Below are 24,567 nucleotides of genomic sequence, written 5' to 3'. Positions count from 1 at the left end.
GGTTTCTTCCAACTGCTGAATGTTGTAAAGAGTCTGCCATGCTCTATTAAGTAGTGAATCATGGCCCTCAGATGTCAGTCAAACACTACCAGGGAAAAGGCCCACTGAGTCTTGACAATTGGGTGCTTAGAAGCCAGATTCTTCCAAAAACGCTTTCTCCTGCTAAAAAAAATGAAAGATATACAGGGCACAATTTCTGCAGTATCACTATAGTTCTTATTCATTCCTCAAGAAGAGAGGGGATTTCTATTTCAGTTTGACACACATTAATTAATACAGACTGTGATGTGGACACAGATAAACATTGCAAACCAGAGAAAACAGAGAGTGTTCACCTATCAACAGGAGGTAGTGACAGAGGCCCTGCACTGCAGATTATTAAAAAAAAAAGAAAAGAAAAGAAAAGAAAAAGAAGAACCAAGTTATTTACCAAAATAAAACTCTGATATCAACAATTCAACACACACGCAGACTAACTGACATAGCCATGGAAGCAGCAAAATATGTCAGAGAATGTCACAGCCTGAGGGAAAACCAGCAGAACAGCAACTCTTTCAAATCCTGCCCCGCATTTAAAATGTTGTCATCTCTTTATTTTAATGGTTCTGTTAATGCACTGTTAAAGTAATTGCTATGCTATCCCATTTTAATAACTTTATTTTGAATGATTTATTTGTAACAATTGCTTTTTTCCCATTGTAATATACTAGGTAGTATTGTAATGTATCGTAATGTACAGGAATGTCACAATTTCAATTCTAAATCATCAGGGTTTCCCCCATTAAACTATTTAATTTTGACCATATAGCCTTAGTGTGGTACATTCCAAAAACAATGTGGTGGCTTTATCACACTTGGTAGCATGAAGCCTTTTCTTATTAAATCTGAAATGAAAACTAGGATTAAGTGTATTATTTTTCCGGACTGGTTAGAAATTAGCACCTGCCACTGGCCAAAGGTGGGTGAATGATACACATTCACATGCCAATCTGCTTGTTGAGGTAACCTCAGCACCTGTTACGTATGCTTTACAGCTAAAAGGAAAATTCCTTCCTCTACCTTGAGTGTAAACTATTTTACATTTAGTTTATTACTTTTTTAATTATATTTCTACTTTTTTTTAAATGTATTTTAAACCTTGTATAAAAAGATTTTGTGGTATTGTATTTAAGGTAATTAAGGTCATGCCAATAAAGAAAATTTGAATTTCAGAGAGAGAGATAAAGAGATATAGAGAGAGGAAAAGGAAGAGAAAGTGGGAGGGGGTAAAAAAGTTGTCAGAGAAAGTTCCTAGTTCTTGCGGTGAGCAGTGTATTTTTGTAGCCTCCCTTTTATAACCCCCGCAAACAGGAGTACCGTAAGAGGGAGGGAGAGAGTGAAAGAGGAACGGGTGGTTGAGTGATTATGTGCTAAGGAGGTGTGTGTGTGTGTGTGTGTGTGTGTGTGTGTGTGTGTGTGTGTGTGTGTGTGTGTGTGAGCGTGTGTGTGTCTGTGTGTGTATGGAGAGGTACGCTACTTTCTCTCTGTCTACTTTAAGAGCTTCACCACTTCAGCCAACATTCTGAAGCCACTCTCCACTCCAACCCCTCCTCTCTATTTCTCCTCTGGACCAAACCATGGACTAAAGCAGCTTGAAAAGAAAGGCAATGAGGAAGGCAACTTTTCAGAAGAAGGATAAATAGTGAGAGGGAAGTCTGCTATTGGTTTCCTGGACTGGAGTGTTGGAGTTACAATAGGAGGCAATCCCCTTTTCCTGTGTGTTTTCTGTCCGCCCTCATGAGGACCAGCAGTAGCAGGAAGTGGGCCGAAGAAGACTTCTGGATGCAACGGAAAAGAGGAGGACCAGCCAAGAGAGGATAAAAGAAAGTAATAAAACAGTGGCAGGAGCAGCAGGAGTTGGACGGAAAAGACGAGAGGAAGACAGAGCCAGAGTCTTGAGGTACACTTTAACAAGAGAAGGAAAAAGAGAGGATCGAAGGGGAAATTCACCTGACTCACTGCTCTGCCAGGAGGAGCAACCTCCTTCTTCCCCTCTCCTCCCTCCCCTTTACCTCTCCCCTGACATGGGCCACCTACTGGCCCTGACCCTTGCCTACCTGGCCTACGTGCTGGCCGTCGTGATCTGCTCGGAACGCCAACAGCACCATGTGCAGCACGGCCCCTGCAGCTACACATTCATTCTGCCTGAGGTGGAGCACTGCCATCCCTTAAAGGACTTCCAGGTTACCAACACCCTACAGAGGGATTCCCCACCCGAGGCAGAGCCTGATACAGGCCAATCCAAGCCGGGTAAGGCCCAAAAGGAGAGGCCTCCCTGGCAGGAGAGGAAGCTGGAAAATCTAGAGAGTGCCATGGAGAATAACACCCAGTGGCTCCAAAAGGTAAGGTCTCTGAACTGTTGACTAAAAAAACAAAAACACTTTCCTCTTTCGTATTTTTCCCGTCACATTTTTGCCTGCGGACCGTCAAACAAAATGCTGGCGAAAAAAAACGCAGAGTACATCATCAGATAACATCTGTTGACAAGCCTTTATTATTGATAAGTTCAGTGCTTAGCTGGGATTTCCTGGATGATTGCTGTATGCATAACTGGCTCCATGTCAACGCCTGGTGGATGAGTGTGTATTTAAGACCACTGGGGTACCAAAACTCCCTGTTGCATGCGAAAAGAGAAAGACAAGATGAAATAAGCTTTGCTAATATCAGACAGTGCCAATTATGTCTCACGCAGTTAAACCTTTTAAATGAGTATTGTCCCCCCACAGGCAACACTCGCTCAGAAACTTCATTGGTTTATAAGCCAAAGTTGGCAGAAATCTGTGTACCAAGCTCAGCTGACACAAAAATATAACAGTGAAAACAAGTTTTTATCTACTGGAGACACATTTCAGCAAGGCCGTTGGCCTTTGCCGTTCCATTTAGTGTGGATTATGACTGACTCAAAAGAAATGATGCGATTAAAAGTGGCTTAACAATAGTGTTTTCATTTCTAAGGTCATCAGGGCAAAGAATCAGTGTTAGGCTATTGTCTAGGATAGACTGACTGACATGTCAGCCCTCTCCACCCATCTCTCTATTCTTGTCTGCATCACTCACAGAATATTTATGGTATACAGTAATCCCCGGGCCGATTACAGGGGTTTGTGTCGAGTGTTTAGATTGGCTGCCCGAGAGCAAACATGTTGATTATATTTCAGGATTTATGAAATGGGGCATTAAAGCTCTTCCTGTGCTTCTGTCACTCCCCACTCTCAGTCTCTACAAAGTTGTCTGTATTTTTTTCCTTCCTTTCTTTTCCCAGGTCTCTTTTTTTCTTTTGACACTCTGTTTCTCCCCATCCCTCTCTATTACGTCTATCTGGACTGTTCTGCACATTCAGGATGGATGAACGTGTCCCATCTCACACCTTGCCATGTCGGCCGCCGGATCAGCAGAACTTTTTTTCTATCTTGCTCACACTCTCTCGACACAAACCCAAAAAACACATGAAAACACACTTAATTCCCTCGCTTGTGTTCTGATGCTCAGTCTATGAACAGGAGACCTAGCTTCCATGGGAAGCATCCCATGAGGCCACACCACATGTGTGTGTTTTAGAGACAGTGTGAAGAAGAGAGAGTGGAGAGAGTACACACTTTACCTCATGCGTGTATTATTCATGCATGCAGTCTGTAAAGCATCACATATTGTACTCATCTTGGGCATATTGTAGTCTCTCTCTTTCACTGCTGACACATATCTTGCGCTGTTGCCAAACTTCCTCTACATAACATCTGGAATGAACACAAAGATCCAAGCTTTAGTTACCCCCAACAGGCCAAAGTGATGCATAAATGATCACATTGTAGTTGGGATTTCCTCATCAACACAGCACACCACCCTAAAGAGCCTCTTTTAGATATGCACAAGGTTATACTGACCTTTGATCCCCAAATGGCAAAGCATTTTCAGCACCTTTTGGAGCTCATTAAGCCAATCTGCATATGTTCAGGGAGAGATTGGTGATGCATGCCTGATAGCTTGAGGCAACTGTGTGTCGGTGTGACTGTGAAACTTTGTACGATATCACTCAAAGTCTACCCCTTGGATGATATGACTCTAGATCCCTTCTTTGGTGTTTCCAAGAAGAAACAAGTGTTTGTTTTCTTTTGTTCTGACCCCCAACACAGCCCCCCAACCCCACCTCCCCTTCTAGTCCATTTGGCCTTCTGCTGCCCTTAGGGATTGGCAAATGGGATGTGAGCATGCTTTTGTTAATGCTTTTAAGAACCTGTACGGATTATACTAATGCAGAAATATTGCGTAGAGATCAAGGTGGCTAGGCTACCCTTAGGTGATCCAATTTCCTAGCCCAGTAATATTTATTACTATTAATATTTTGCTCTATCTTGAACAGTCTCAAAATATGGCCTTTGACTTAGAAACCTCTGAAAGTTTCAGTTCATCCAAATTACAAAAACGTAATTTCTTACTTACCTCTCTGGGTGTTAAGGCAAGAGATTTTTAGTTTCATCTGGCCAAGGTTTTGTGAAATCTGCATCTACTATGACAGGGGTGAATGGTTGTGCATTCAAACAAGAGTTGACAGCCATGCTATTTGCTGTCAGACTGTCCATAGGCACAGCAGTGCTTTGAGCTAAATGTCCACATGCTAACATGCTACAGCACAAATGACAATGTAAATATGCTAATGTTTCACGGATAACTTATAACAATGCTAAACATGTTAGTTAGCATGATGACATTTGTGAATGTAGAGGAAATCCATCCCGTAGTTGTTCCAGATGTTTTACTCAAACCAACAAATGATGGCACTAAATGAAAAGTCAGAAGATTGCCAAAGTAATTAGGATACACCATTTGGAAACAATAAATATCTCTACAAAGTATGATCTATTTATAATATTTGACTTGGAAAACTTTAACCTACCAATGGCCTTAGATAAAATGTCAGGAATTACAAAAGTCATCAGGGTTCCTCTGGGATCAATGAATGTCTGCACAAAATTTCATCAACCTACCATCCACTATCTTTTACATATTTCAGTGGAGACCAAAGTGGTGGGTCAACTGGCATTACTATCCTTTGATGAAACACCGTATTTGAAAGAAAATCATCAGGAACATGTCTTTGCAGAAACAATGTCCTGGTTACTAGTTAATAATCAGAACACAATGTCACAAATTCTTCAACAGAAAGTAGTTCCAATGAAAACTTTCCATGGCCAGATCTGTGGATCACCCAGAGTACCACGGAGGTTGTTTCTGGAAAGAGATGTCGCTTTTGAATTTTTGCAAATGTTGCGACATTACAATCAAATGTCATTCTTGTCCACTGTATTGGAGGCAGAAATAAAAACCAAAAACCAAAGCTTTGTGCATTGTTGGACACCATGAGAAGAAAGCAAGATTATGTTTCTTTATGAAGATTTTTTTCGGCCAATAATACATTTATCTCTGGTGAAAAGTTGGTTTATATGGTGTTGCACTGATATCAATCAAGCCACCATTTTCATAGAAACGTATTCATTCCAGTTCCGCACAATTATAGCCATCCTGATGTCCATCATAATCGTTTGCTAGATCATTGCGCATATGTTCCCCTCTCCTCTGTTATTGTTACTGAGAACAAATGTGTCTATTGCTTGACAATAGAGATATCATCTGATACAACTCCCATGATTTCCTCAGCACTGATCCCTACTCTCTCTTAGATACAATAGGACCGAATTATGCTACATCCCAAATGTGATTTATCAGGCTTCATAGTGCAGGGTGTGACAGAGCAGAAATTAATGCAATTGGCAGAGGGAGATAGAGTGAATCTATCAAGACCTCTGAAATTAGCTCTATTACAGAAGGCTGTAAAAGGATCACTTTAGGCAGGCAGCTGATAGCAGCTTCAATACATGAGGCTGATTAGGATGCAAGGATCTTTGGTTCTTCCTTTGGAGCTGGCTTTAATCCGCTTTGTAATCTCTTCACAACCTTTATTATGGAGGGATTCTTTAGACTGTTGTCCTTAAGTAGCAAAATGTGAAAGATTTATAGAGCAAGAGGGAGGAAGAGGGAGAGTTTGAATCAAAGAGGGAGTTAGTGAGAGAGATCAATAGGAAGGAAGAGACAAAGAGAGGAACATTACTAGCAGGCAAACAATTTAATTGCATATTCATCTCTATTTGCCTACTTGGATCAGTATTTTATACTGGATAAAATATAGAAAAACCCTCTCTGGTGGCAATGTATTATCATAATCCCAGTCCTCTCTGAAATGGGCATTTGTATTGGAAAAAACAAACAATTGCAGTCTCATTGAATTATCTTCGATTTTTGTGAATAGCTACTCATTAGCTGGTTACTTTTGAATGCTTTCTCCTTAGATACTTCATTTTCCAGTCATGTTGTTTAATGAGCAAAGTCTGATCTTTTCTCCCCTCCAAAGTCATAAATATTAATGTTCTCCAGTTCGATATTCTACTTTGCTTTATTGCGAGGCACAGGCCATTGCCCGTTTAACGTCAAACAAAATTCCATCGTTCATGGCAGGGAAAGCCAAATTTGTCTTCCAGATGCCATTTGCTCAAACCGACCACATTAATAAGAAAATCTATTTATTGGAGCAAGATGGATGCCATTCTATTTTTACTCCCTCTGCAACATATGACAGGTTTTGCCATGGCTTCTCTCTATGACCTTGTGATTGATTACAGATTGTAGGCGAATATCCCTGAAGTCCTGAATATGAATATCATGATGGTTTATATCATTACTGCTTTTTTGAAAATCCACTGTAAAGGCCATACATTGCATACTTTTATTAATGTGGGGGTTTTCGTATAAGCCTGAGGTAGACTTGCAGATGGAGAGATGCGTAGCAAGACACTGCAAGTTTACTAGGAGTGCTATATACCATGACTCCATCACAGTAACTGAAAAGATTGAGGTGGAAAAGACAGATCACTCTAAGGTTTCTACTTTCACACTGTATCAAGCTGTCAGTAAGTGTATTACCTTCCAAAATATGATTATCACCACAATGAAACTGGGTAATCTGATATGCTGGATAATATTCCCAGAGTCTGCTTGTTCTCTGTACAGCTAGAGAACTTCATCCAGGAGAATATGCGCTCTGGGATGGAGGAAATGAAAAGAACTGCAGTACACACCCAGACAGCTGCCATGCTGGAAATGGGAACCAACCTCCTCAGCCAATCAGCCGAGCAGACCCGCAAACTGACAGACGTTGAGACCCAGGTGAGCCCATCAGGAAGCATTTGACGAGCCTGAGACAACTGGTTTGTAGCCAATCCAAATGAACAACTGGGAGGGGGGGGGGGGGGGGGGGGGGTCACACCCATGCAAAAACAAATGGTGTCACATACGAAACACTTGGCGAATAGCTAATTAAATGTAAATGAGATGTAACCCGTCGAGAAGCCATGTCCAAAGGTGGCTGCAGCCGCTTTAAAAACAGCTGGTATTTGGTTCTGCAGTCTATGATTGACACTATGAGTGAGCTCGGTGTCTGACAACAAGCCAATTAAAACATAAAGCTCAGTAGGACAACACAGATGTATCTTCAATCAGGCAACAGAGCTGTTATTACAGATTGGGCTGTTTTGGTCCTCATGCTTTCTTTTTCTCTTATCAAATTTGATATGAAACCGCAACCTGTACAAATATCTGAGCTGCTTTGTTTCAGTTTTTTTGTTTCATCTGCACTTCAAAACATGTCACAGGTGCATGTGAGATAATTTGTTGCTAAAGTTTTTATAGTAAGCTTAAAGAATGTTTATTATGAGGCTTGTGATGTACTACGCAACATTGATTATCTCCCAGGGTGCTTTTTTTAGGAATCACCCCCCAATCGAACTTTCCATCACTACCCCTCATCACTCCCATCCATTCTTCAACAATGCATATACTACAGGGCTGTAATGGGTCCTGTATTCGTATCGAACACCAGCAATGGAGAAAGAGGTATGTGTGGGGGATGTGGATGGAAACACATAAAACATTCTCACGCACATTCGACGGCATCGACCATGTGCTAATCACCGGGATGATAAATGTTTCTGTGCTTTGAAAATGTAGCCACAGGGTAGAAACACCCCTCCTAATGAACAAGTTTTATTCTATGTATTTTCATAGCATAAGATATGCTTGTCAGTTTTTTAGCCTGTTGTGAACTGTTGCCTTTTGGAAAAGTGTTTTAGTATTTTTACAGTGTACTGCAGAGGTGTTTGTAATATTCCTCATTTCATAATGAAAATACTTTTAAGTTGCCAGTGGGGAAAATGTTACCTCAGTCCCCAGCAAGAGGATTTTTTGTCTTTGACACCAGTGCTAATAACAAACTCGCACTGAACCGTGACTCCTATATCGGGATATGAACCAAACTGTCAGCCCCCCCCCCCCCCACCTCCCCCCCCCCCCACCCTTACAAACTGTGATAGATATTCTTATGTTTTGATCAATCTATAGGTCTTAAACCAGACAAGTCGTCTGGAGATCCAGCTGCTCGAGTACTCGCTCTTCACTAACCGTCTGGAGAAACATATTCTCCTGCAGACTCAGGAAATCTCACGCCTCAGTGATAAAAACAGGTGAGTGCACACACATTTCCAAAAAAGTACATTACTGGGCACTGCAGGACTACCAGGGTGTGTTTGCTCCTGGGTATTTTACTGTGCATTAGGCACTTCATTCTCAGATCTATTATGTTACTTTAAGTACTATTCTCTGATTTCATCACAAGGTCATGTTCTGCAGTCATTTATGTGGGTAGTTTTGCTTTTCACCTCGCAGACCACCTTTTTAGTCGAGACCACATTGTCGTGTTTTTTCTTGTATTTTTGTTAGTGAGGCTTTGGTTTCCGTAGGTGGCGCTATTTTCTTTGCTCACTTTGCTGCTTATCCTTTACTGATTCCAAATGAGTTGGTGTGGCTGCTCTAGGAAACACAACAGACATCTCTTCCTGAGCTGTTCCTGAACAACAAAAAATGTTTTCTCAGGGAAAAAGCTATAAGACATTGGGTGTCAAAACATAAAGGACTTCGGAAGTGTAATATGCTGTATATGTCCATTCAAATGAGAAAACCCTTTGCATGCAGTGACTGTTGAAAAATAGGGAACATAACAATATAATGTGCATTGTGTAACAGTGTGTGTGTGTGTGTGTGTGTGTGTGTGTGTGTGTGTGTGTGTGTTTGCCAGTGAATAGGCAGTGCATGTTAGGAGGGGTTTCCCATTCTTCTCTCCAGGAACACATGGTCAAATTACGGTCAGCAGAGGTTAAGAACAGGGTGCTGGGTGGTGTGAGAGGGAGCGAGTGTTTTATCCTCTTTGTATCTGATTGTTTATCATTCCATCCATCTGTACATGGTGTGCCCCAGCTCTAAACAACTGTTACACATCTGGGCCCACTTTGCCCTTTTGGCCCTCGTCCTTCAAGTCAGTGACATGTCTCTGACACGCAAATAAATGAATATATCTTCATGAGGGTAAACACCATGACCGGACGCATGAAATGAGAAAGGTCATAGTAGATTTGCCGCCAGACAGCTGTAGAATAAAAGGGGAACTGTGGTAGTTATGGGGGACTACCGCTGCTGATCATTGAGAGCACAGTTTTTGAGCTGCTGCCAAATAAAGAGAGCAGGGAGACATGTTTGTTTTCACAGGCATTACATGTAAAATAGTATTGGCAGGAAGTTCAGCATTTTGCAGAGAGAGAGGATGAGAGCAGTCCAATGGTAATATACATTACAATAATAATAAATATCTTAAGATCATAAGCATAACAGTTTAATTGCCCAAGGTGTGATCTAAAATGCCAGGTTTGCTCTGTCAACCCCTCTAACTGTTAAAACATTGCTGTGCTGGTTTAATTAATTCAATTTAATTTATAGTGCCAAATCATAACAAAAGTTATCTCAGGACACTTTACAAACTAGGTAAAGACCACACTCTATGACTTATTTATGATCTACATAGACCTAACAATTCCCCTATAGAGTACAATGGCAACGAAAACCTTCCCTAATACAGGCCGGACCGCTGCACTTTTCACTTTGACTGTTCCATGAAGTAAATTACGCACAATAGAGAACAATTTGTTGGCTTGCTTTACCACTTTTATTGAGTGCTTCCCAACAAATCAAATATGAAATGGAAGTGATGTTAAAAATTATTTAGTTTGATCCAGCCTTCCATCCAGGCCACACTGCCGAAAGTGGGAGATTGCAGACACATGTTTAATGCTTGCAGTGGCTGCATGTGTGCACAGGGTTGAAAAGTAGCTTGTTCAATCTGGGTGGTTGGATTGTTTCAATAAATAACTGCTGCACAGTCGTTAGTCACAGCCATAAAGATCAGACTGCAGGAATTTATGATCTTCATTTGGAGGTGGGGGTTGTGGCACTCGTGGACGCACAAACACACGCTGTTAGTTTGTTGTCTCATGGCCATGATCGAGAGGCTTAGCGTGCAGCCCCATCTGTGACTGTTGCTGCAGTACAGGTGTTTATATGATGTTAGCCCAATGAGACTGTCATTCTGATGTCTATTAGTCATCGTCATGTAAATGTGCAAGTTTGTGCCACCTCCGCTGAGAAAGGTAAATGTTGAATGGATGGATTCTCCACCTGCACCCACTCTCTTATATATTTTGCCACCCATACAAAAGCATTTCAATACTTATATCATCATATTATGCATCACTATGTCATTCCCTGAGTGTCAAATACAAATGTTTTGTGGAGAGCCTTTGACACTTGATACCAACGTACAGTAGGCTACAAGGCACCCCTGACTGTCTGTTTAAAATGCACCGGGCTGTCTACTGTAAATCCATCTGTGGCATAATTAGACGCTCAGATCAACAAAGTCTGTGTAGAGAGGAGGTTGGGTGGATGGATAACACAGACACAGGAGGCTGAGATTTGTGTCCCTTGTGTCCAGTGCGTCACTGTAATTACAAACGCACTTATTTTAACCCCGCTCACAATTGTTTCCTAACACTAAACAACACCTTAACCTAACATAGATTTGTTTGAATTCACAACATTAACCATGTGTTCCCTGTTTTTAAAACGGCAACCAAAGCAACTAAAGTGTTATAGTTGGATGCGCAGGGCTACCCAGTGACAAGTGACGCAAAGGGGTCTTCACAAAGTGTCTGTATGTCACAAGCTTGGAGGAGAACGGGTTATATTATTTATTTTTACTTTTGTGTAGTGCACTGTAAAAATATTTTGGCAAAGCATTCTATTAAGACCACAACTATAGTGCATTATGGGGGCATTCATAATGAATTAGAATGCATTCATAATGCTCTATGACTCTACACATAATGCATTCTAATGCACTGTATCAACATTCATTAAAAATGATAGATGTGACTTATAATGATGTATAAGTGTCTTCTGGATACTCTTGACTAGTTATGAATTAGAGGTTGACTGGGGCGTATCATACATTATAACTACCTATACTCACCCCAATGTTCAGCTGTAATAAGGACTCAGAGTATGCTACTATAATAGCCCATGCAGCATCATGTCATTAGTGTATGTCACTAAAGTGACGTACATATTGGTGCATCTACATTATAATAATGCATGGTTCATCATAGTGTTTTATTGTTGGTGGTGAGTAGAGTGTGATACATTTTAATGCATTTAAAAAATAATCTATGCTTCATTACAGCCCACTATGAATGTTCACTACAGCTCATTATTGAGGTGAGCATAGGTAGTCATAATATATTAAAGCCCCATTTGTCAACCTGTAGTTTTTAAGTAGTCAAGAGCATCCATAAGACACTTAGATTTATAAATTATTATAAGTCACATCTATAGAGTAGGTATACAGTATAGCATTAGAAGGCAGTATATGTGTTCATGAGTTTAGTTATTAAGCATTACAACTCACAATCAATGCCCTTATAATACACTTTAGATGTGGTTTTCATAGTAAGTTTCACTGGTATCTTAGGGAAAATAAGTGAGTATTGTTTTGATTTTTTGCTGTTTGTCTTTAGTTTTCTGGACCAGAGGCTCTTAGCGCTGGAGTCTCGGTATGTGAGGGAGCTGCAGAGCTTACAGAGCGAAAAGCAGCAGCTTCAAGAGCTTTTGGAGAGGCAGAGTCGACTGGTCAGTCAACTCCAGGGTGAACTGGGCAGCTCCACGCTCAACAGCACCTTACTGCAGAGACAGCAAGCCGCACTGACAGACACTGTTCAGCAGCTGCTGGCAATGGTCAACCACTGCAATGGTAAGGCTGAGTGGTATACTGTCTTTGAGCATACTGTCGAGCCAACAGCAGTTATCTTAAACAAAAGATATACATTTGCATAAAGAAAAAAATCTGAAGGTATAACAGATGAGCAAATATTTCTTGTGAAATAGAGGACAGAGCACTGACTCACTCACTAGTATTTGGCATACCATTATATATTGCATTCCTATGATTCATTACTTCCTTAGTGCAAGAAATAGCCTCAATAAACACCAGAATTTAATTTAGGCAAAAAGGGGTATCAGCAATTTAATTAACAAGCATGGGGTTTGTGATTTAGGCAATAAAAAAGTAACATTTAACAATAAAAATATAATCAAGAACAGCTTGTAATCCAAATTCCAGACACACGTATACATGCATGCACTGCAGACATCACAGACTTAAGCCAGAGTTTAAAATATAAGATAACTCACATATGTGGTTGCAAGTGCAAAACCCATAAGGTTGCCATCTATGAATAAAACTGCCTGCATGTTTGTTTTTCCAGAAATCTCCAATATGCCCAAGGAGGAGCCGCTTAGTTTCAGGGACTGTGCAGAGCTTCTACGATCTGGAGTGACAGAGAGTGGAATTTACATCATACAACTCCCTAACTCTACGCAGACTGTCAAGGTATTGAGGCTTTAAAAGGTCATTGGCCTTTACTTGCAAATATCACCTACCTGACTGTGACATGAAACTCTTGTGAGAGATTTGAACCATCTGTCTTTAAGTATTTAGCACTGGGATATCACACACACACACACACACACACACACACACACACACACACACACACACACACACACACACACACACACACACACACACACACACACGTACATAATAACATTCAGAGCTTATCATTCATTTTTGGACTGCAGAAAACACTGAAAAGACAAACTAGTCTGAAGGTTGATGGAAACACCATGCTGGGTTACAGAGAGCTAATAATAAGCAACAGGAGCATTATGCCCTGCAGGCATCATGGTGAGTGAGTGTGAGCTGCTGAATGCAAAGTCAGAAAAGCTTAAGAGGTCCCTCCACTGACCTGAAGTAGATAGCCCTTGCTAACTCAACCATGCCATCAACCAGCAGGCTATCTTTTCTTAAAATCACAGCTAGCTGTAGCTGGGATCTTCACACTAATCACAGAGAAAGAACGATTGAAGTGAAACTGTTATTTTGTTATACATTACTTTCAGTCTAGTTTGCGGGTTGGCACCATCTCCCACCGCCTCTGTTTTCCCCTGTTCTTCCTCTTCATTTCCTTTGGGCAAGGCAGCCAGGTGTTAGGCACTGGTGCCATGTGTTTCCTGCCAACTGGTGCCTATGTACGCTTCCACTGATGTGAGTTAGTACTCCCAGAATCATTGCTACTTTCAATCTATGCCATCTAATTCTAATGTGGTTGGCAATCTGCATGGCTCCTTGAAAGTGCGGCAGATACAAATTGCCCTATTTTCAAGGTAGATAGCAGGCTTCCACATTTGGACAAGAGACAAAAAGCATACTCCATATGTGGGAAACGCAGATTTAACTATATGAGGCTGTTATTTAACCATCTATGTCACTTTAAATCACCAAGGTTGTGAATAATGATGGTGTTTGTGAACCAAATAATTCATAGTTTGGAACAGCTTGATTCTTATCTGTTTCATAACTCTGTTGTGCCTGCGTTTGAGAGCTAGATCTGCACCTGACTCATAACATTAAACACATTAGGGGTTTTCTCTGAACACATAGGGTGAAGTAACTATTGTGTCCCCTGAAAGCCCTTTACAAATAATATCCTCAGCATAATCTTTTATGAAAATCATAATCATAACGCTTAAATTGTCTGGATTTTTGCATTTTATCCAAATGGATTTGGCCTTTAACCGACTTCTTGCTGGCTAATAAGTCAATTGGGAGTATTAAATATGGACCTGGTCTAAATCACAATAACGACCACATTTTGGGAATGACTTCAATTAATCTATTTCAAGACTCTGTTTTTGTATTCGGTGTGATGCCTTCAAGGCCAGAGCGTTAGCCCTTATGTGCCAGAGGATAATCACAGCATATTGCATCTCTGCTCTGTTTTCAGAGGTAAAGGACCTGAGTGCCTTTTAACCTTAATGTAGCTGTCCTATTCTGGAAAAGTGCTGGAAACTCTCATTTCATTTCTAGCAGAAAAGAGCCAGTTGAGCAGTCGAAAAAGAGAGACCCCTCGGGATGCTGTCCACATACCAGTTTCCATACCGCCTGAGTCTTGGAGACATGTCAGGGTGTTTATATTGTGGGCAACATTCAACCGGCCAAGCAAATCAATTTAGTTTCATCAGCAATGAACCACATTGCAGGTTGTAGAGGTTGTTATTGAGAAAGAACTGCCATGACAATATCTATAATTGGAAGTGACAACATTGCATAGAGATTCTAACATAGTGCCTAAGAAAACTGAGAAAGTGGCCTTAAGGAATGGACACTGAATACACTTGTTCAATTAAAAAGATTCTAATCTTACCACCCACGGGAGAAATTCACTGCCATTTCATCATAATACCCAAAGGGAGCTGGAATATGTCCAGTCAAACACCTTGAATATGTAAAACAAGTCCCTCGACAAGTCTAAATTTCAAATTCTGTCACTAGATGAATGAGTGCAATTCATTCCTATTTGTTCTCCCAAACAGATCTACATGTGGCAAAATGTGCAGCCAAGAAAACAGTGTGTGTAACCAAAAACGCAAATGCCTCCTCCTCAACCCCCCACTCAAGGGGATAAGAGAACATTGCTGATGTGTTTTCCTTCCCACCTGGGTCATATCATTGCATGACACCCTGAAATGTTGGATCCCCCCCCTTTCCTGAGGAAGGCATCCTTCAAATCACAGAAAGAATATAGTGACTTTTATTTCTTCATTTAATATCTTAGAAACAAAACATCCGGCACTCAGATAAATAGTCTTCTTATTTATTGTGGGCAAAATAAATTCATTACCATTTATTGCCCACAGTTAAGAAGAGGACTATTCATCTGTGAGTGCCTGTGTTTTGTTCCTTTGATCCTTTCTATTACCATGAAACCAATACACTTTCAAGCTGCAGAATCGCGCACGCTGCCCTTTTCCATTGTATCTTCATGTCATTTCTTGTTACTTTTCTCTCCACTTTTATCATATAAACAACTCGGAAATTAAAACTCAAAAATGGGAAAAGGCTGGATATTGTTTGAGTAAATGTTCTATATTTGTACTAATATGTTAATGATACCAAAGCTATATATATATATAATATTTGAATTAGACAGTACATGTTTAAAGTCTTGTTTTAATTTTTTTTTAAATGGCCAAACTTTTAGGATCAGTTTTAAGGATTTTGTCTATATTTTTTACGGTTTAAAGTCACTAAGTTACTAATCAATATTTCTATATTAACAATGGATGAAATTATTATGTGTACCTACAATAAACTTCTGGCCCAGTGCCAAACAACTGCTGGGGACTATCTGGTTAACACAATGGGGCTAAAAACTCCAAACTCCAAATAAACACTTTGTAGCTGGTGAATGTGTACAATTGTTGTGGCAAATGTAGTTGCTATAGGTGATAATATGGCAACATTGTGGTATGTATTGTGTTCACTGCAATTATTGCTCATAGTTCAAAAGTTTCCTGATTTGATCAAGATAAAAGTTAGTAAGCCAAACAATGTGACTGCTGTAATCAACATCTTTTGTTTCAGACACATTTTCTTCTTGTAATTTTGTCTTCATCTCCACAGGTGTTCTGTGATATGAAGACTAGCGGGGGTGGGTGGACGGTACTGCAGCATCGGAGAAACGGCTCCTTATCCTTCCATCGTGGGTGGAGAGATTACAAAACGGTGAGTTATTCACCAGGTTGGGTTGAAGTGCATAATTATCAGTATGGGTAGTATGGGTCAGTATTGTGGGACTGACCAGGAGGTTCCAATAACTGCCCGCTGGTGATATTGTATGGAGAGGCGTGGGATACCGGCAAGCCTGTGATCCCAGGTGACCTGCGGTTGTTGTATTTGGCCGCCCTCGTGTTCTCTACCACCCCCCATGTTATTGCACCTGCTCTCTTTCCCTCCCCATTCCACTCCCACACACTCATGCACAAACACACACACACACACGTTATGTACTTCAATCACCCATAAAGCACTGTAGTTTGCATCAATCTTTAATCCTAATAGCGTTCCTGCATATAAAAATAATTGTGTGGCGTTGAAGGTAGCAGGATTTCTATATTAAAGGTCTGAAAAACACTGATATAACACAATCGACACGACAGACTATAAAGATGCTCCACCATTCTGGCTGAATCAAGCACCTTTGCCTCTTGGCTTGTTTGTACTTGCGTTTAGATAATTATTTTTTGGAACCATAAAAAGTTTTCTCGATAGAATCGATATTGTTTCCGTGCAATAGAGTAAAAGAGAGAAAAACATGCTTGGAAGCCTTTTCGACGGTGTTAAATTACACACAGAACAAATGAGTCAGGCTAGTTTGGAATTGAACAGAGTAGCAATTTGTCTCTCACCCACGCCAACAAATCAATTGCCACAGCTTGGATAGGAAATAGAAGACAGAGAGGACTGTGACTGCAAACAGGAAGAGTGAAAAAGAGAGACAAAAAAAGACAAATAAACTCTTTCAAGAACAATATTTTTACAAGTGGAGGATAAATATTTGGTTCCAGTTGGGGCGTGGGAGCACAGGGTAGGTGGCAGATAACGTACGTATGTACTGAAATGCTTCACAGACTCGGTCCACACTCCATATTCTCACAAACTGTGGTCAGTGTTGATCAAATGTTGCACCCGGGCCTTGCTTGCCAAATGATAAATGCTCCGAGGCTCTCACTATATATTCACTCTCATTTAAGACCAATAACAAAGAGAGAGTTTGACAGGTAGACAAAGCGACTTCGAATTCAGAGGTAAACAAGGAGAAAATGTCCTTCTGTTAGACTGAAAAAGAATACTTAATATCTGCAGTTTTATTATTCATGGCTCAGCCTTGAAAATAGGATTGTCACACACCTATCGACTGTCAGATAACCTATGCTGATTTAACTCAACTCTCACATTCGCTTGCGTCAGTCAAACAAGTGACAATTCGTACACTGCAACTCTCTGCGAGACCCATTAGCAGAAGTCACATTATTATCATGCAGTATTATCATTTCCTTGGATTGGCAACATTCATTCCCACAGCAAAACCATTTCTGACAAATTCAAGATGGATTCAAGATGCTAATTAGCCTGTTAGCACATTAGAAACACATGCTGAAAGAACAAATATTTACCGGGCATGATCTGCATGTAAATTGCAACAATTCTGCTAAAGAGCTCAATGTCTAAAAAAATTTACCTGATATAATAAGTCAGTTTTCGATCTCAAGATCTCTTGTTTATTTGTTTGTTTATTTATTCATTTCAGGCACACATTAAACATTGGGCACAAGTCACCTCTTGTCCATCATAGTTTCCGAAAAAAAAAAAATATATATTGCTAACATTCATAAGAGGGAAAAAATAAATAAATAAACCAAAAAAGTTGCCTGAAAGGGAGTAGGAAGAAGAAAACTTATTTAATCCTACCCCCATAATACATATTAAACAAAAAATCAGCTTCACTGTGACACAGGGCTATCAACAACTTTCGACTAATTTCATACAAAGTTGTGCACTATATTAAACATAAAAAGTAACAGTTTGAATATTAACATATTGGAGTTACCATAGGTAACACATTAGAGTTACATAGTAACAACAATTACCAACAATGGTAATGAATAAACAGTACCTACAATGGTAAGAGACAAATACCAATAATGGTAAGAGACAATACCAGCAAAGGTAAGAGACAATACCAGCAATGGTAAGAGACAATACCTGCAATGATAAGAGACAATACCAGCAATGGTAATAGACAATACCAGCAATGGTAAGGAAATGACAAATACATAACACACTAGAAGTACAGAACAATTAAGACCCTCTCTCTGTATATTGTGACCAGGCCAGATGTTTGTATACAAGTTTGAATCTGTGAATATTTTGGCATTGCTTGTGGTGTGCGTCCAGACTGTTCCATAGTTTCACACCTCGAACAGATACACAAAAGCTTTTACGAGTAGTTCGAATTTTAGGTAGTGTGAAGTCTCCATATCCTCTCAGATTATGGGCTCTTTCCCGAATTGAAAACAGGTGTTGTAGATGAATTGGTAATAATTTATTAAAAGCTTTATATAGGATTACAGTTGTATTATATTTTACACGATCATTAAATTTTAGTAACTTGGACTGGATAAACAATTCATGAGTGTGATCTAGAAACCCAACCTTATGGGTTTGGGTTAATAGTACTCTGGTACGTGTTTCCCCACACTTCAACACAGTAGTTAAAGTATGGGAGTACCAAGGTACAGTATAATGTACGGATTAAATTGTGATCAAGGTATGGTTTTACTCTATTTAAAATCGAGAGGCTTTTAGATTTTAGTTTTTATGTATCTGACGTGGGGTTTCCAGGACAATTTATTATCAATTATAATTCCCAAGAATTTATTTTCATTCACATTTTCAATTTTGATACATTCGATAATAATTTGAGTGTCGGAATTACATTTTAGACTGCCGAACATCATTGATTTTGTTTTTTCTATATTGAGGGATAGTTTGTTCATGTCCATCCACTTTTTAATTATATTTAGTTCCTTGTTCACATTATTCACCAGTTCATCATAATTATTGCTACAGTAAAATATATTTGTGTCATCGGCAAAAAGAAGTTTTAATACTCGAGATACATTGAAAATGTCATTTATATAAACATTCAATAATTTGGGTCCTAGCACGGACCCCTGGGGCACACCACAAGCAATGCCAAGTTCTCCAGATATGTAATGCCACATTTTAACATACTGTATCCTTCCAGTCAAGTAACTTTTCAGCCAATCCCCAGCTACCCCACAAATTCAATATTTCCCCATCTTACTGAGTAGAATCGAGTGATTAATAGTATCGAAGGCTTTTTTGAGATCTATAAAGATACCCACTGCAAACTTTTTTTGATCAAATGCGTTTGTGATTTCTTCAATTGCTTCCCTTTATTGCCATTGATGTGGTTCTGTTGGCTATGAAACCATATTGACCTTCATGTATTGTCTAGTGTTTCTCAAGAAACTTTTCAAGCCGAGAGTTAAAAAGTTTTACAAGAAGTTTTGAAAATTGAGGCAATAAAGAGATTGGTCTATAGTTTGTGTAACTGTGTTTGTTATCATTTTTGAAGAGTGGTACTACTTTTGCAATTTTCATTTTTTGTGGAAAACAACCAGACTGGAAGGAGAAGTTGCAGATATAAGTTAGGGGTTTTACAATATTGAACACAGCCTTCTTAACCAGCATCATGCTGATATTGTGACAGTCAGTAGATGTCTTGCTTTTATATTTTGATATAATTTTAGTCACTTCCAGCTCATTTGCAGCAGATAAGAAAAGCGACAATGGATTCTGTTTAATTTTTGAAACGCATTCCTCAGTTCCAAAGTCTGAAATTCCAGCAGCTAACTCAGTCCCTACATTAACAAAAAAAAGTATTAAATTTGTTAACTATGTCATTCATATTGTAGTTGTCTACTTTTTTCATCAGTAAAGTAATCAGGATATGACGACTTTGACAATCCTTGTTTAACTAAACCATTCAGTGTGTCCCATGTCCCCATTATATTGTTTGTATTTTCATATATTTTTTTGTTTATAATATAACTGTTTGCTACCTCTTATGATGTCAGTTAATTTATTCCTGTAAGTCTTATATATTTGTGGTGCTTATTGAGTGTTGTTTTTCCATTGCCAATAATTAACAGAATATAATATAACAGAAAATGTATGTTCATGTCCACTCACTAGTTCAAACAAATAGTTGATCCGTCCACAAAGCCAGTTTTTAGTTTTTTTTAGTGAATTTTCCTGATGTGGGATGAATAAAGTTGATTTTTTTCTTATTTTACTGTTAGAGTTGCAGGAGTAAAACGTCTCAATTGACTGACCCCTTGCTTTGGGAGTTGACTATTTCACTTCATAAACTCAGTGGACTGTCTTAGGGCATCAAAATGATAAATGTGACTTCTAAAATGTAGGTCCATTTTCATATTAATTCTAGATCCCTAGTAAAATCACCCCCCTTGTTAGATTATTTTCTTTTTCCATTGTTTCTGTGTCTTTGTGTCTGATCCAGGGCTTTGGAGAGCCGTCTGGGGAACACTGGCTGGGAAATGATATCATCCACAAGCTGACCAGCTCCCAGGAATACAGTCTGCACGTCCAGCTCAAAGACAGAGAGGGGAATGAAGCTTTCTCACATTATGATCGCTTCTACATAGACGGAGAGGGCAACAACTACAGGTAGTAGCATTAAATATAATTTTAATTCATAACTGAACATGCAAGCTTTACTCCGGCTTGCAACAATGAAGTGCTTAGATCAAAATTCAATATTTTAATTCATCATACAATTATCCAAAACTGTTTGATTGTGTAATTGATAGCATAAGATACGGCAGAACACTGAAACGCTTGTTGTACACTCAGGTCTCCAAATTCAAGTAGTTCACTTTGTCAGAAATCAAACATGACTGGGGCTATAATGAAGGTCCTTTATTTCAGTTAGGTGTTTTATCAAGAGCCTCATACTGTGAAAGGCATAATTGCAATGCAGTAACACCCTTTCCATCATTGCATTCCCTCCGGGGATAAGACTCTTCCTACCACGACAGATTATAAACCATTATCAACAGTTCAAACTCCTTTCTATTTTCTCGTTCTCAAAGCTTTCTTAGCTCTGACCAACCAAAGTTAAAGAACCACTTTTATACATTGTTTACATTTTTAAGAATGGCATTCAAAATGATGAGCTCAGCGGAGGGCATGCAGCCACTTTCATCTGCCTCCATTTTTCTTCTCCCGTCACCGCTGCCCCTGAAAATCCACGAGGGAAGCCACCTCCAGTGGAGTATAACAGGAACGCCCGTCAATACCTGCCCCTGCCAGGAACTGACAACTCGAACCATGCTCTTCGGCAACCCTGCAATCACTAACAACATTATGCGTGGGTGTGCTGGAGCCGTGTTTCCTACAAAAACAGACAGAAATAAAATATACACTTAAATAGTTCTGTTTAAGTTTCACCTAAATTTACAGGAATTTGTCCTTGTTTTGTAAAAGTTTATAGAGACAGATGCTCTGAGAGATCAAAAATCATAAAAATCACCCATATCATATGTTAGTGTATGCTCTCCCAGATCCCTAATAGTGCAGCAAATTGTATTTGCCTGAGTTTGTTCCACATAATGAGCATGATGAAACGGAATGTTTCACAATTTTGCTGCAGGCTACACTGTGTGTGGTAGAACACCTGAATGAATATAATCACATCTGTAGCTTGCTGCCTCTGAGATCATGTTCTGTGTAACTAGTTCAATATGTACAAGCTTTACTAGCATGCCTGAGACGCTGGCTTCGTGGGTTTATATTAAAACTCTCAAGCCGGAGCCGTGGTGCTATGCAGCTAGTCAGCAAGAGCAATCCTCCTCCTCAATTGCATCCACTGCGCTCCCTGGAGCAACATGGAGGTCTTCAACTAAAATTCAGTAACATTATTCATACATTAATCATCAGTATGACAGACCACAGGTAGCCAAGAACAGGCAGTCTTGGAGTAAAAACAATGGCAGGCATTTCTTGTAATGTAACAGTATTTTAGTCATTAAAGGATACAATAATAATATGAACAGACAGGCACCTTGAAAAGGATTAGCCTGTGGTCTGCGGTATTGGTCGAATGTCTGAGCTAATACATCTGGAAGTTGTAACTAATGCAAAAGTTATGTAGCGTAAGAAAAGCTGGCAGTCCACTCTTTCCAATAGGATATCCTGTAGCCTGCGGTTGTCATCCTGTCTAATTTGATAGTTTTTAATTTCCTCCACATCGCCGATCAATCATGAAGAGAAAAGTTAAGTCTTCTAACAGAAATATCCCCTCATGTATTATTACAGCCTGTCTGCTATTCCATCTTCAACCTACCGAGCATTGTCATGTGACTCTCGCTGTCCCCTCATGATGTGCTGCCCTGCCCTGTGAACTTACAAATTCAAGAGGAGGATTCTTCATTTAGTCATCACAGACAGTGTGCCCTGGGTTACGGAGGGGGGTTCACATAACTCAGGGGAGAGTCCGGCACTAACTAGACAGAATGACGGGGCAGAAGAGAGGCCAGACAGCAGGGCTGACCTCCTCGTTCACTCTCTGCAACCCAGTACACACACTCACGCAAGCACATAGACTCCATTGCTGGGTACGCTGCATGAAAATAATTGAGCGAATCAATTTAACTAGGGCAGAGATTTCTTTCAGACTGCTTGGGCTGTTTCACAAAGCACAGCATGGAGGAGAAATAATGAGAAGTTCAGTATGTTAGTTTTTGTATTGATGTCAGGCAACAATGGTATCTATGGGGAGATGGTACCTTGTATTGAAAAGTAATGTCCACATACTGAACAGGCTATGATCTCCTACAGTAGTCTACAGGTGGTTAGAACCATGGCGGTTATAATAATTCAATGTCTTTGGTTATTTCTTATTTATCTTTATTGAATCTGATTGTTAAATAATTGATATAGGTTGTTTTTTTTAATTCTGCACATGGCCCAGCTCCACACTGACTCAAAATGACAAAATGGAGCTGCAACAGAGAAGAGCGTTGGGTCTTGCCCTTCTTAAAGAGACACTTAAACTATTTCAATCCAGGTCTATTTGATAGCAATGTGGGCATTGTGTTGAGATGACGATGATGCTTTACACGTGTTGTTCCACAACCCCTGAAAATGTCTGCATGATCTCTGATGCCCCGTCTCCCCGGGGACTTCCATCATAGAGACAGACCTCCCCCGTTTAGCTGAATGGTCTCTTTAAGATGCTGTGTATTTGCTATGTTTGCCAAAATTAAATCCTAATGTCGCTCGAGACTGGACTATATTGGCAAAATATTATATCCTGATATAGGTCATTTTATATCTGAATAACTATGTATCAGGATATATAGTTTTCTGGTACTTTGATAAACAATCTATAAAAAGGTAAAGCCTATTTTAATGAATGTAATACTTGAGAAATAAAAAGTACTTATTTTTTCCTATTTTATCCAGAACTTTGGTGCAAAATGAACATAACATGCAAAGAAGAGAATGCTAAGCGTCATCCAAATGATATAAATATTGCAGTACCAAGATTCATCTGCCGGACAACATTTTAGAAGGACATGAAGTTCAAACCGTTTTTGGGCAATAACTACTCATTGACAACAAAAAGTAAAGTTCCCAAATATGGCTTTAAATAATGAATAGAAGTGCCAGGGGCTGAGCTTTTTGTTGAAATTCATTGCTCTTTTAATACTCAAAAAATCCAGCCTCCATGTCGAGGGCTTCAGTGGCACAGCTGGACGTACCAGCAGCCTCACCCACACTGGCACCCAGTTCAGCACCAAGGACAGAGACAATGACCGCTGCACATGCAAGTGCGCCCAGCTCGCATCTGGAGGTACGCAGCTTCCGTCAACTTCTACCGCTGTCTCAATCTGTCTCTCCTCGTAACACCTCCTGTTAAACATTCCTATCCACCCCCTTGTGAATGGCCCAAAGTGCATTTCATTGTCCCTCTGTGCCAATATAAAGTAACTGCTGACTTACAGCTGTACGCTTAGGTGTTAAATTTCATGAGCTTGGATTTAATTAATTCAGACTTTTTCCTTGAACTCTGTGGCACATTCCCTCTCCAGGTTGGTGGTTTGAGGCTTGCGGTCCATCCAACCTGAATGGCATTTATTACCCCAGCTCATCAAGTGTGGTTCGCTACAACGGCATTAAGTGGTACTACTGGAAGGGTCCAAATCTGATGGCTACCATGACAACCATGATGGTGCGTCCGGCAGACTTCTGAAGGAATGGCTTATTCATGATGTCAGATTATGATGTAAATGTCGCCTCAGATAAATGTTATGAACAATATCCAGGAAATTGTATATTTTAGGAGAAAATTTTTACTGACTGTTGATGGCTTCTGGACATCGTGGAGAGGGGCTTTAGCAGTTGCACGGATACATATGGCCTCTCAGAAAATGTCTGTGGTCTTAGTGAATTCCTGAGTGAGAAATTCAACCAACAATATCTTTTCACAAAAGTTTCCTAGGCTATATTTTAAAGACTGAACA

At 39.8% G+C, this 24,567-nt stretch overlaps 1 protein-coding gene across 1 annotated transcript; it reads left to right on the top strand.

Moving 5' to 3' along the window:
* Positions 1–1,485: 1,485 nt before the first annotated feature.
* Positions 1,486–24,567, top strand: angpt2b (angiopoietin 2b). The gene is made up of 9 exons (XM_083925619.1): positions 1,486–2,381; positions 7,099–7,254; positions 8,485–8,606; positions 12,045–12,277; positions 12,792–12,916; positions 16,052–16,153; positions 20,541–20,707; positions 23,767–23,897; positions 24,136–24,567. The coding sequence occupies exons 1-9, from the start codon at positions 2,064–2,066 to the stop codon at positions 24,294–24,296; spliced, it is 1,515 nt and encodes a 504-aa protein (XP_083781745.1). The 5' UTR covers positions 1,486–2,063; the 3' UTR covers positions 24,297–24,567.

The sequence above is a fragment of the Echiichthys vipera genome (assembly GCF_963691815.1).
Source record: "Echiichthys vipera genome assembly, chromosome: 13".
NCBI lineage: Eukaryota > Metazoa > Chordata > Actinopteri > Perciformes > Trachinidae > Echiichthys > Echiichthys vipera.
This window is presented reverse-complemented; position numbering and strand designations above follow the sequence as displayed.

Excerpts from the sequence above, each read along its gene's own strand:
- angpt2b (XM_083925619.1), top strand. The coding sequence starts at position 2,064 with ATGGGCCACCTACTGGCCCTGACCCTTGCCTACCTGGCCTACGTGCTG. Across the intron at positions 20,708-23,766 it reads GGAGAGGGCAACAACTACAG|CCTCCATGTCGAGGGCTTCA; the intron begins GTAGTAGCATTA and ends CAAAAAATCCAG. Across the intron at positions 23,898-24,135 it reads CGCCCAGCTCGCATCTGGAG|GTTGGTGGTTTGAGGCTTGC; the intron begins GTACGCAGCTTC and ends TTCCCTCTCCAG.